Source organism: Culex quinquefasciatus, chromosome 1, assembly GCF_015732765.1.
Source record: "Culex quinquefasciatus strain JHB chromosome 1, VPISU_Cqui_1.0_pri_paternal, whole genome shotgun sequence".
NCBI lineage: Eukaryota > Metazoa > Arthropoda > Insecta > Diptera > Culicidae > Culex > Culex quinquefasciatus.
Genome location: NC_051861.1, coordinates 51062394 through 51076391, shown reverse-complemented (window position 1 = coordinate 51076391; position 13998 = coordinate 51062394). Strand labels below are relative to the sequence as shown.

Genomic DNA, 13998 nt, shown 5'->3' with positions numbered 1-13998 from the left:
CAAGTTGCAAAAAGAGGATTTTTTCAGCACGAGTCGTACATTTATCCAACGAGGTTCACCGAGTTGGATAAATACGACGAGTGTTGAAAAAATCAAGTTTTGCAACGAGTTCCATACAATTTTTTTTGCAATTCCGAAAAACACCCATTGAGTGAAATTTTATATAAAATTTTCATGTATTTTTCCAATAAATCGTTTAAATAAAAAAATGTTGAAAAGTTTTAGTGTTGCTATTCGATTCTGTTATTTTTGGTAGGAAAAAGTTGGCAGGAATAGTTGACAGTTTCACAGCGGAATTGCAAAAAGTAACTTTTTCAAAACTTTTCACGAATGTTTCATAGTTTAACATTGAAAATCAAACCATTAGTTGCTGAGATATCGACATTAGAAAATGGTGTGTTTTTTGGGTAGGACTTAGAAAACATCAATTTTCCTGTTTTTAAACCTTTGCATGGCAATATCTCTGCAACGAAGGGTCGTATCAACAAAGTTTAAAAATGCAAAATATAGAAAATTTTCTCAGCTCTTCAAAAATATTTTTTTTCAAATGTGGGCAAACATGGGTACTAATAAAAAAAATGAAAAACTGCGACTGTTTAAAAAAAAGTCACCTAAAAATGGATTTAACTTAAAAACGGTGCACTTTATCAAAATTTCACTGAAGTACTTTTTGATTGAAAATTAAATTTTGCGACCAATTTTTCGATTTTTTGAAAAAATCAGTTTTGATTCAAAAATTTATAACTCGCTCAAAGATGTTTTACACAACCTGGAAATTTCTGAAAAGTTGGCATTTGATGTCCTCTAAAACATATCAAAAAATAAAAAAAATCTAAAATAGTTTTTTTTTGCCAATCAAGTTTTAGTGACAAAAAGTTAAATAACAAATCACCCAATTTTTTTTACTTTGTATCATTTTTTTCAGTGTAGTCCATATCCATACCTACAACTTTGCCGAAGACACCAAATCGATCAAAAAATTCCTTCAAAAGGTACAGATTTTTGAATTTTCATACAACATTTTTGTCTGACCTGCTGCCAAATTTGTATGGAAAATTGTATGGACAAACTAATGGTGCAAAATGGCTTCTTTGGACATCCCGAAGGCATCAAGTTTCCATCAGATTAAAAAATAAAAAAATAAAATTTGAGAAAAAAGACCAATTTCGTAGAGAACTGCTCTTAGGCAAAAATAAGTATCGGTGCAAATTTTGAGCCAAATCGGTTAAGATATAGGGGTCGGTTTTCATCGTTGAAGATTATATGGGGAAAATCGCAAAAAATTATGCAAAAAAACATCGCTTCAAGATTTTGGCAGCAAGTGGCGCAGGTCTCGCCCAAAATTGTCCAGGTGTGAGATTTTTGTAGGAAATTTAATTTCCTACAACTTTGTCAAAAGGTGCAAAACGTCCTAGTTGATCCTGATTTTTGGTTGATTTTTTTTAGTAAAAAAAGGTTTAGTTTTTAGTAAAACAAAAACCAATCTTTCGGACTTTTGTTAAAATCGTTTTGAAGTACTTTTCTAAACTTCAAAAAATTTATTAGGGTCTTGTGGGACCCCGAGACGGATCGAATTAGACCAATACGATCCGAATCGGTTTAGCCATGCCGGAGATAATCGTGTGCATATTGTTTGGTGCACGGACTCACATCCAGACACACGCACAGACATTTGTTCAGAATTTGATTCTGAGTAGATAGGTATACGTGAAAGTGGGTCTACGAGGTCGAATAAAGAAGATCATTTTTCGAGTGATTTTATAGCCTTTCCTCATTGAGGTGAGGAAGGCAAAAAGTATTTTCTTATATACTTCCTATATACCCCATAAATTCTTTCAAGTATATAACTCGATTTCTTTTCGACAAAGTTGTAAAATATTAAATTCCCTACAAGAACAATTTTGAGAGATTCCTGCGCCACCTGCTGCCAAAATTCTGAAGCTATGTTTTTCCCCATACATTTTAGTGATTTTCCTCATACAAACTTCAACGATAAAAAGCGACCCCTTAACCTTAACCGATTTGGCTCACAATTTGCACAGTTACTTATTATTGCCCAAAGAATCGAGCCAGGGGGTATCTTTTCAGATCTACCAAAAATTCTAATATTTCTTGTCACTATTCATGAAATATTATAGCTTTCGTTATACAGTGATTCCAAATGTAGGAGGTCCTACATTTACTAAAGGAAAACTTTAAAACTAACTTATAAACTTTATAAAGAGCGGATCAATGCAGCTGAAGACATCAATTATCTTATTGGACATAACATCCAAAGTGTCAACTTCGGTTAATTGATAAAGTTCACTGGTGCTAAACCAAGGTAAAAGTTTCAGAATAATGATCTCAAATAAACTTGATACGTTCTTGAAACAGTCGTATGATATTACCCTTTGTTTTATCATATAATTTTGTAAGTAGCTTATTCTGACGACAAGTGACACGTAATATTAGTTGCACGGTGGACGGTGGATCGAACCACGTTGCTGCCCACTTCTCCCTACACCATCACCTGCCAGCTGAAGACTCGTCCCACAATAGTAGAACAAGTGACATCCTTGACGGTTGCGAGGAAGGGTCGGTAAAATTGGATCACATGATTGGGTGCTTGCTTTTAAGTCAACAAAAACCACCAACCGCCACCACCCATCCGCCAGCCAGCCAAAACTGCCAGTCAGTCACTGCGGATGGGCCTCCACCACCTCCTTCTCCTCCACGTCTAGAGTAGTGTAGTGGTCCTGATCGCATAAATGTCTCATATGCAGAAACAGCAAACTGAGAAAAACGCATTTGTAGTTTTTCCCATACATAAGGCTACGTGTTAAGTTTTCGCGAAAAAACTGGATTTCCTCTTGATTTTTGGAACAAAGTACTGGATGTTATAGGCTCTTCTGAAAGAGCACACGATTTTGAACCAAACTGCATCAAAAGCTCGAAATCGATGAAAATGCATATGGGACATTTATGCGATCAGAAGCAGTGAAGTGGTCCTTTACTATCCTTGAATATCTCGTTTAGCTCGACTCTGTCGAGGTCGGGACCTTGTTCTGTTCTACACCACACACGCTATGTCCTGCTTTGATGAAGACATAATTGATAACGTATTTATATATGTAGCAGCATCCAGTGGGATCGTACCCTCATCCCCAAATGGGCTGTGAGTGTTTCTGTGTGTGTGTGTCAATCTAATGTGTTGGTGATATGCTGTTGGTGGATGAACCGAACACAACACAAGAGCTCGGAAAACCAGAAAACGGAAATCCTTTGAACAATGCAAACGAGCCTATTTGGCACATACCGCTTCCGTCCTGTGCCACCCTTCTAGTCGCAGGGTCTTTGTCATTGGGAGATAGACAACACAATACTAGGACGATGAGGACGACCGACGAGGAACACTCACACAGACGCACTCACAGAAATTGAGTATGCCTTTGAAGTGAAGTATTCTCGTTCCTGCTACTGTGTTGTTGATTAAACATATTTGAAACGAGATAACACTGCACACGTCCGTGTTTAAATACATCATCGGCGGCTCAAAATGACCCCACCCCCGACCCTAATGCCTCCCAAAACCACTCATACAAATACAAGTGATGCATTGTACGCAGACTGTAGCGAGAATACCACCGAGAGGCGAGACCAATAGCACGTAGCAGCGTAATTGGTTAGCTGATAAATTAATTAATTAAATGATGTCAACGTGCGTTTGCATCGTTTGATTATAAATGAGATGAGATAGAGAGAGAAGGTTTTGCTTCATAAATATAGGGCGCACACAAAACGTTTGTGGTTTTTGTGGGATACTTTGTTTGGTAATGAGAGTCTTTGATGACAGATATAATTTAATTTTGTGCAAACATGAATATCACATAAACAAAAAAGGTGACACAAATTACTCATGGTTTTATGCGTTCTTTTGTAACAACAGTTGTGATGTATTTGTAAACATTTGTAGGTTTTCATGTGAAACAATTAGGGCGTCCTATTTTCCCGGGTTTTGAATTTCCCGGGAAATGGGAAAAATATTTTTTGACGTAGGACTACGTCTTAATCGAAGGTACTGGGGTGCCACTTCAAAACAAAACGGGTCCTTCCCCCAAATCGAATCGGTACGAATTATTTTACATTCGATTCGAAAATTATTCAGCAATTTTCTATTAAATTTCCAATGTTGGCAAAATAGTTTTACTAATCAAACAATTCAATGTTTTAAAATGTATTCAAATGCAGAGATTTTGCAAGCAAATGAACGTTTCCCAAACACGGACGAGAAGGTCAAGTCCCTTTTTTGAGGGGAAAATCACCCGAGCACCGCGACCGGTGTCGGTCGTAAAAAAGGAGGGGAAGTAGTGAGCCGAAAACAAATATAAGAAAGTGCACCAGTTTTCAGGCCATCTTTCACGTCTCACACGTCGGACCGGCCAGACCAGCAGCAGCAGCAAAAGAGAACCAGAGCAGCAGCAGCAGGAGGAAGAGGGACCAGAGCTACAAATGGAGCGCGCATCGCCTTCTCGTCGTCGACAGTTGCCTCTCGATGGCCGGAAGTTTGGATATTCTGAGGAAGGGGGTGAAAACTGTCCAACTCTCACCATTTTCTAATGACCATATCTCAGCAAACAATGGTCCGATTTTCAATGTTAATACAAGAAAAATTCGTGAAATTTTCCAATCTTTTCAAAAAAAAATTTTTTAATATTTTTAAATCAAGATTAGCTTTTTAGATAGGCGTAATATTCAATATTTGGTCCTTTTAAAATGTGAGTCATGATTTAAAAAAAATTCAAGAAAACTTCAATTTTCGTGTTTCTTTTTCTTAAAGCGGCTCTATCTCAGCAACCCGAGGTCCAATCTTCAATGTCTCTTAGATAATTTTATAGCAAATTTTCTGAACTTTTCAAAAAAAATATTTGTAGAAACGGTCACCCATGGTCACCATTTAAAAAAATGGAAAAACTGCAAATATTTCGCTAAAATCAAACATTCGGTGGCTATATCTTGAAAACGGAGCCCTTTATCAAAAAATCTGCAAAGTACTTTTCGATTGCAAATTCAATTTTGCATTAAAAAATAATGTCAAACTTGTTTTTGCATGAAACTTCGATTTTTTTTCCAAAAATCACTGTTTTTTTCAAAAATTCATAACTCGGCGGCAGATTTTTTGACCATGTTTCTCTATGGCTCAAAAGTTGCGGATTTTTGTCCCCTAAAATATATCAAAAAATCTCGAAAATCAAAAAATACATATCACCTCCGTGTACCACCTCCAATTTTTGTTTTGGAAACGTTGGCGGACGATGTTGACGAGTTGCTGGAAAGCCTCGGATATTGTCTGAAAATCGGTAAGTCGTCAGTGCAAGTTTACACTTTTGACAAAAAGAACTTCGACCTGGTTGTGGAGAAACTGAAGCGTCAAAACTTCAAGTTTTACATTCGACCCCGTGCAGAAGACTGCCGTTAAGGTCGTTTTGCAGGGGTACCAAGACCGCCCGATCTCCGACCTCAAGAAGGACCTCTCGGGTGCTGGCATAACGCCGCGTGACATAAAAGTCCTCTCGCGGAAGACAACAGTAACAGGTACACACACCCTGTACCTGTTGTACTTCGACCGCGGCACCGTCAAAATTCAAGACCTGCGGCGAACTAAGGCGTTGGACGGGTTTTGGGTAAACTGGCGGTTCTACTCAAAGAACCCGTCGGACGCAGCACAATGCCACCGTTGCCAGAAATTCGGCCACGGCTCGCGGAACTGCAACCTCCCGCCCCGCTGTGTGAAGTGCGGTGAATCACACCTCTCTGAGGCGTGTGCACTGCCGTGCAAGGTGGATTTAGGGGACAAGGCAGAGCAAACGAAGGCGCGCATCAAGTGCGCCAACTGCGGAGGTAACCATACCAGCAACTACCGTGGATGCAGCGCACGGAAAAACTACCTCGAGGAGCAGGAAAAGAGGAAGAAGAAAGCAGCAGCGTCCCACCCTCCTCAGCGAAGTACGAGCGAAACCGTGCCGGCAGCTGGTCATCGTACGGTTCCAGCGGACAACTCAGCGTTCCCTCCTGGATGGGGGCGATCTTTCGCCAGCGTGGTCGCTGCCGGCAGTGGCAATACGGCCCAGCAAGAAGTTACCGGAGAAGATCTCTTTACCCTGCCAGAGTTCTTTGCTCTCGCAGGGGAGATGATGACGCGGTTTCGGACCTGCCGTAACAAGGCGGAGCAATTCCTGGCCCTTGGGGAGCTGATGATCAAGCACATCTATAAAGGATAAAAAACTGTGATCTAGTTTTAAGCTTTTTCTATTTCTATCCCCTTTCCCTTGCAATTTTTGTAAGTTTTTTTTTATTTTTTTCTTACTCTTGGTGACACCTTTATTTGCCAGCAATAGGGTAGAGGACCCAGTTTTCGCCCTGCTCCAGTTTTCGCCCACCTACTGGATTTAATCTGTATTTAGCAAACTTATACCATTTTTTGGTTGAATTTACTATGCAGGTTTACATATTCATTCATTTCTAGTACTAATTGAAACTTTTCTTATGAATTTCTATTGTTTATTAAGTTTTTATAAGCTTTTCAAAAAAAGCCTTACTGCAGCCGCCATATTTTTGTCAATTTAGACTACAGCGGGTAATAATGTTAATGAGGAAAACAACTCATTTTGTCCGAAAATTATGTAAATGAATAATTCATTAGTTCACTGTATGTGTGAATTTCATGAAAATCTAGTGATTTACCTGTTTTAAACGTTTTCCAAAGGTTATTTCAATAAAATAAAGAGGGCGATTTCTGGGGTCATGAAAAAACATGCTATCCAATTTTCGTCCAGGGCGAAATCTTTTATTGTGTTTTCAGATTTTATCTAGAACCAGTTTTCGTTTACCATAAAAACTTATCTAATCGCAGCGAAATGTGCTATTTGGAGCATTCTAGATTATTTTGAAAGGATAAATAATCATTTTGATTACTTTCATTCATTAGGGGGTTTTGGTATAAACATCAGTTCAAAAATTGACCTAAGCTAAGATATGGGACACCTAGTTCAAATGTAGTAAAAGTTTACTGGTACAGAGGAAAACAAATTAAGCAGAGGATGGGAAAGTAGTTACACATGTGCTTTAATATTTTTATTAAGAGGTACTCGAAGTTTTATATTGAGTCAATTCGGGAGCGAATGCCCCATAGGGTTAAAGCTCCCTAACAAAATCAACAACAACATGGAGCTAATTGTAACTGTGTGCTCTTATCTAGGGTGAATAGGGACACATGAGTTCTATCACAAATTTTGATTTAGTCATATTTTTTTTAGTGAGAGTGAGAACATGTTTTGGTTTTAGTTAGAATATACAAAGAACCTAAAAAATATTAGGACATCTGTATAGAAAGCTCCTAGGGTTTTTGAACTTCAATTTATTTTACGACAAAATATGTGCAAATCAATGAAATTGAGCTTCGGGAACATGTTGTGTATCAATAGGAGACCATATTTGCTTAGCTTTGTGTCATAACTTCATATGGTATCTTGATTTTTGTCGTGGGCGAAAACTGGTTCCAAGGATGGGCGAAAATTGGATTTAGGGGGGCGAAAATAGGCTCTTCAGAGCACTTTATTAAAACGCAAAATTTCATCAAAAATGAACATGTAAATGATGAAAACTTTGTGGAAACTTAAAATCAAATAGTTTATCAACGTTCTACAACATATAGAACCAAATACCATAAATTGTCATTAAATACTCATCAAATTTCCTAGATTGCCACTATAAAGTGGGCGATTTCTGGGTCCTCTACCCTAACTGTTCCAAAATGGATTATGATGTAACACACAGCTGTAAGGAACTCCAAAACTCTGTTATGTACCTCAAAAGAACTTATTGTATCTTGATTATTCACCAATAAAACCGAATTGAATTGAATTGAAAAAATACATATTTTGGGGAATTGAGTTTCAGTTAAAAAAAAAGTTTATTCAAAAATCTGCAATTTTTTTCCGTGTACTTATTTTTTTCTCCAAAGTCCTCAACAATACCTACAACTTTGCCCAAGACACCAATTTGATCAGAAAATTCTCTCAAAAGTTACAGCTGTTTGAATATTTACATACCATTTTTGTATGGACAGCAGCCAAAATTGTATGGAGACTTGTATGGGTGAACACATGACGCAAAATAGCTTATTTGGTCATAGGGAAGGCCCCCACAAAGTTTGAGTCAAATAAAAAAATACAAAAAAAATAAAAATGGTCAAAATCGGCCGATTTCGTAGAGAGTTGCTCAGGTACGTTTCTAGCCAGCTGCAAATGCGGGACGAGAATCCTAGTTTGGCAAATTTGATCAGTACAATATTATGGTCTATGCGGTCAAAGGTGGCCGCGTTCCAACTTTTTTGTAGCCTTGGGCGTTGAAATGTTAAAGAACATAAAATATTAATTTCTTTGTTCTGCTTTTGATTTTAAGTGAACCGCAATTTTTTATCCAATGTGATTCAAATTTAATGAGGTTCTAATTTAATCTAATCTAATCAGACCCTGTGATTCAAATTTAATGAGGTTCGTATTAAAAAAATATATTTGTTATACGGCATGACCACAAGGCTGTCTATAAAAAACAACATTCATAAACAAATAAAATGAGACAATCCAATGTAAATTTTAGAAAGTTAAGTTTATTTCAGTGTAAAGTTTAGAATTCAAAGTTTTATATAAAACATATTTTGCAAATTATTTTCAAGTCTCTACTTTTTAGACCAAAATTTGATTATTTTTTTCAATTCCGGGAATTCCCGGTTTTGGAAAAATCATGGCAAATTTGTTCCGCATTTGCAGTCATTTTTGTCGATTTTTGTAGGTTTTGTAACTCTTCTTCTCCTTCAAAAAGTGGACCGTCAACGCTTCCCGCCTTTGAATTCTGTTTACCCTGGCCCTGCAAAGCAATAAAATCCAAAGGTAAAATCGCATGCAAAAGCATGAACATCACCTTTGTGAGCAAAAGCATGTAATATTGTATGAGAAAACGTGTACACAAAAGGCATGTACCGAAGAAAAAAAATCAGGTCTGCTCAACCCTCTCGACTATCTCGCTGCTATGTAAAAAGTTGGATCTTCACCGATGTAGCTGTACCCAAGTAACATTTTAGGCTTTATCAAAGCTGTCACAACCGCTATAAAACCTATCAGCCAAAACCAGCATTAAAATCCCTTAGTCGTAACAAACTCCCCAGAACCTTGATAAACCCCACTTAAAACCCAAAAGGACCTCCGCAAAAGGTTGTTACGGCCTATTTATAAAACCTACATAGGAGTTCAAGGCTTTACAACTGAATCCTAACAACATCCTCAAAGCCTTGATAAAACCTTTGTTAAAATCTAGTCAGGAGTTATGGAAAAATGACATTTCATACGTCTTCAAACGTCTTATGCCAAATAGGTTTTATTTTGGCAAAAATAAGTTTTCGTCTTGCCAAATGAAATTATGGAGATGGTTGTCAAAAATGGCGATGATAAATAATAGATATTAGAGGTAATCCAAATAGTTGAAAGCTAATTTCTCGCAATTGATGGCTCAAATTCAGCTGCGGTTGAAATTTTATTGATAAATGTAAAGGAGATAGAGCCAAAAAATTCAACTCGCTTCATCAAAAATCAATAATTTTTAATCGCAGTGTTTAATTTTAAAAAATATTTTATTGCAATTCTTAGAAAAAAATGTTCAAAATATTTTTAAACATCTATCGCTATATTAATCATACCAGAAATTCAGCATAAATGTGTGTTTTCATCAAATTTAAATCAAATTTTTCAGTTTTCTATATTTTCAATCAAGATGGCGGTTAATCATATTCAATCAGAGCACGCGTTTAGCGCCAATAAAACCCCAATAAAACTTCGTGGTTTCTAGTTGGTTTAAAAATGTTACTTGGGTAGGTTCCCCATACATCGTATGCAGTTAACACAGTACATATATGACGTACGGAAAACCTACGGTTACATTGACATTGATCCGGTCATTTTTACAGTGGCGAGATATAGCCGAGAGGGTTGAGGCACGGACTTGGAATTCTGTAAATGACGCTCGCTGGTTTGATGTTATTTTTGGAGTGAGCAGACCTGATTTTTTCTTCGGTACATGCTTTTTGTGTACACGTTTTCTCATACAATTTAACATTCCAACGCCCAAGGCTCCAAAAAAAGATGGAACGGTAACTTCAACTCGCTGGCTCTCGGGCATTACTCAACCAATCGGGACGATTCTTCTTTCCAGTGATTTGTTAGAATGTCTAGATGATTCAAGAACTTTGCAGAACTTAACTTGATCAAATCTGTAGTTTTAGCAATCAAAAACATTGTTCCAACTTTTTTTGTCGTGTGTAAAATAAAAAATCGCCAAAAAATCCGCGGAGGCAGTCGTTTTAAAAAAGGTGAAACGATGTATTCGATCGCAGAAATTACAGATTTGTTCAAATCAAGTTCTGCTAAAATTTAGGATCATCTAGACATTCTTACAAATAACTGGAAACAAGAATCGTCCCGATTGGTTGAGTAATGCCCGGGAACCAGCGAGTTGAAGTTACCGTTCCACCTTTTTTGGGAGGCTTGGGCGTCCGTGTAAGTTGGACAAGCGTGGGGCGTTTCAGTGTTAACATGCTTTTGCTCACAAAGGTGATGTGCATGCTTTTGCATGCGATTTTACACAGACTTTTTTTACTGTGTGGTTCACTGTTGATATGGGAGAGGCCTCATACACATGACGAAATCCAACCCGCAAATCGATCAAACCATTGTCTCCTGATAACAAAGTAAGTACCAAAAAATGTGTCTAAGCAAAAGTTTGTTTTCTTATCCAGAAATTTTCAAATCTCGAACCACTCGTTCCTCCTCCAAGTCAATTAGATCTGGAAAGCTAAACTTCTCAATCATAAATTTTATTGCGGGTGGAGATGGAAACACGCTGGGAGCCCACACCTTCCCTCTTCTATCAGGGCGGTGGCGGCCACTCAACCATTCAGCCAGACCGTCAGTCAGTCAACCTCGTGCCAGCGAAACCGAATAGCTTTATTTAATCCGCGTCTAATCTGAGCTGCTGTCGGGGCGAAAGCGTGCCCAAAAGCTATAAATTCATCGGAGAATCACGTTTCGCATTAAATGGGCCAACCTTCACGACATCCGCCCACCATTAGCCACCTTGTGGAAGAGCAGACCAGGTCGGAAAAAGGGCGCATCCGCCATGGCTATGGCACGTCACAGGTAGAAGCGATTGAGAAACCGATGGTGATGATGATGATGAGCATTTCGAGATAACGTCTTTTATACAACCCTGCAGCAGAACAAGTGAGCATAGCGTCGTAAATTCAATTCCTCCTTGAAATACTCTAATGTTTTGCAACCACGATTTGTTACACACGAAGATATACTGAAATGATTTAAGACATGTCTTTTATCCTGTCTGTTTGGTCGCAAACGTTAGTTTGAGTAGTCACCCTGCCGTGTAGCATAGATTTCTGTTTTGCTATAATGTTCTATCTTGCGTGTGCACACGGCAGGGCAACAGTAGTGGTGTTGTTGATCGTCGCGATCACACGCACCATCGTAGAGTTTTGCGCATTCCTTTTTGCACTGCTTGAGTGTAGTATTCAGTACAAATAAATCGTCGTCGCAGCCGGTCGTCGTCTCGCGTTTCTCTGAGGAGATTTGTTTACCTTTGCGCGAATAAAGAGAAGAAGAAAGTTAAGTTTCTTGTGGAATAAATTGTAGTTTTCTATCGTGAAGTTCGTCGTGTTTTCTTGAGAACCTGTGGAGAAAATACTTACCGGGAATCTGCTACACCTGCTCTGGAACATACCTGTGGAACCTATAAAGAAAAGGGAAGTGGAAAACGAGCACGGAGGTACGGAAGGAATCTGGAAGGAGGAATTTCGGGACACAGAAGGACAACACAACACACGAAGGACAAACACACAACAACTAGACACAACGTAGAAAGAAGCCTCAGCAGCCGAAGTACAGGTGAGAAAGCGTTTCGTGGCCAGACGGGATCGGGTTCGAACATTGGTGCCGTGACCAGGATTTGTTCCTTGGGTGGCCCAGCGAAACGCCATCGCGATCACCTTTGTGCGCCGAGAAGAGTTCGCCATCGCTGCTGGAGAAGAAAGACTTTGCGGCCATCGCGACTGTTTGTTTTGGCGCTCAGCAACAGCAACAAGTTCAACGACCGGGAAGAGGAGGTCAACGACCCTGCGAGGGAGAGGATTTCCATTAAGACGTGCACGGCCTGGAGGACAGGCTCACACGGTGAGTACACTTGTCTATTCTGTTTACGTTTGGAATCCTCAACGTTGTTGTACTTTCTCGGTACTGTCCTGCTGGGACGTTTTGCTGCTGTTGGAGTTTGCTGCTGAACGATTTGGACGATCACGAACAATACGGTCGACTGCTGTGTGATTGGCGACGGTTTCGAGTACGAGCGGTACCTGTGCTGTACTGGAGGACTGCTGCAGTTCTGTGCGTGTTTGGACAGGTGTTTTGTTTACCGGGGGCGCGTATTTTTATACGGTTGGTTTACAAGGCCTGTACTGCCAGGCTCACAGGGTGAGTACTCGGCACGAATTATTTTGCTCGACGGTGTTTGCAACCTTTGCTTTTTCGGTTCGCTGCGGTGGACAACTCGCTGCTCTCGACGTGTGACACTGCCGCGCTGGTGACGTCGCTGGACTCCTCACTGCTGGAAGGACCGAAAGTTGCTGTTTGTTCCTGTTGGGCGTAAAACATACAAGGCCTAGTTTTACAGGCTCACAGGTGAGCCTCTTTCCATTCCGTTAAGCGCGTTGTTTGTGGTGCTTCGCTTGTGTACCGTTCCCCACAGAGTGCCACCTGCGTCATCATGTCGACTAGGGCCAAGCTGGTCAAGAAGCGGGACCTGATCATCGCGCACCTGACTCGATCGAAGAGTTTCCTCAAGGGCTACGATGCGGCGACGCAACAGCATCTGGTGTCTGTCCGGATGGAAAAGCTCGAAGGAAAATGGGAGGAGTTTGAAGCGTTGCAGCTGGAGATCGAGGAGCTCGAGGACAAGGACTACGAGGCAGGCGTCTCTGCCGACGCGTCCAAGGACGAAGTGGAGAAGCGAGTGAAGCAGTTGGAGGAGAAGGAGCAGCAGCGAGAGGACATGATGAAGAGGTTTGAGGAACTGTACTACGAGGTAAGGGCAGGGTTGCTAGCTAGGATGCCAAAGGTGGTTGCGTCTTCTTCTGGTTCTAACGATGGGGCACCAAAAGTGCATGCTGGCGTTCATCTGCCCAAGATTGAATTGCCAAAGTTTAACGGGGATTACGATCTGCGGTTGCCGTTCCATGACACCTTCAAGTCTTTAATCCATGACAACCCGGATTTAAAGACCATTCAAAAATTCCACTATTTGCGGTCATGCGTGGTTGAAGAGGCTGAGAGAAAAATCGAGAATCTCCAGTTGAGCGAGATCAACTATGAGATTGCGTGGGATACTCTTGTCAAACGGTTCTCCAACAAGTATCTCAATAAGAAACGGCATGTCAACGCGTTGTTGCACTTTCCGCGCGCGGAGAAGTTGACGGCGAGTGGGATTCATGAAGTGATCGACTGTTTCGACCGGTGTACGAAGATCTTGGATCAGTTGGGTGAGGTTTCGTCGGGCTGGGGAGTATTGTTGACGCAGCTGTTGGTGTCGAAGATGGACGATGCATCGCAGAAGAGCTGGGAGGAAGCGGCGCTGAAACTGGCGGACCCGACGTTCGGGGATGTGATCCAGTTTTTGAGAATCAGACGAGGGTTCTCGAAGCGATTGCAGTCGATCAGCAACCGGAAGTTCAGCGATCGTCACCTGTGACTTCTGGCAAGCCAGCAAAGAAGCCCTTCCCAAAGCTTGTGGTGAATGCTGCGACGGATGCTGGCCCGCAGAAGTGTCCAGTTTGCAAGGGATCTCACCAAGCTTCTTATTGTCCGGATTTTAGAAGGCTGTCGGTGGAGCAGCGGATCAAGACGA

At 40.3% G+C, this 13998-nt stretch overlaps 2 protein-coding genes across 2 annotated transcripts in view; one reads left to right on the top strand and one right to left on the bottom strand.

Annotated features, from left to right (window-relative positions):
• Positions 1–13998, bottom strand: part of LOC6035372 (titin) — a 237278-nt gene that overhangs the window by 138698 nt on the left and 84582 nt on the right. The gene's annotated exons all lie outside the window — the stretch shown is intronic.
• On the top strand, positions 12862–13842 carry LOC119769630. The gene has a single exon (XM_038262818.1). The coding sequence runs from the start codon at positions 12862–12864 to the stop codon at positions 13840–13842; it is 981 nt and encodes a 326-aa protein (XP_038118746.1).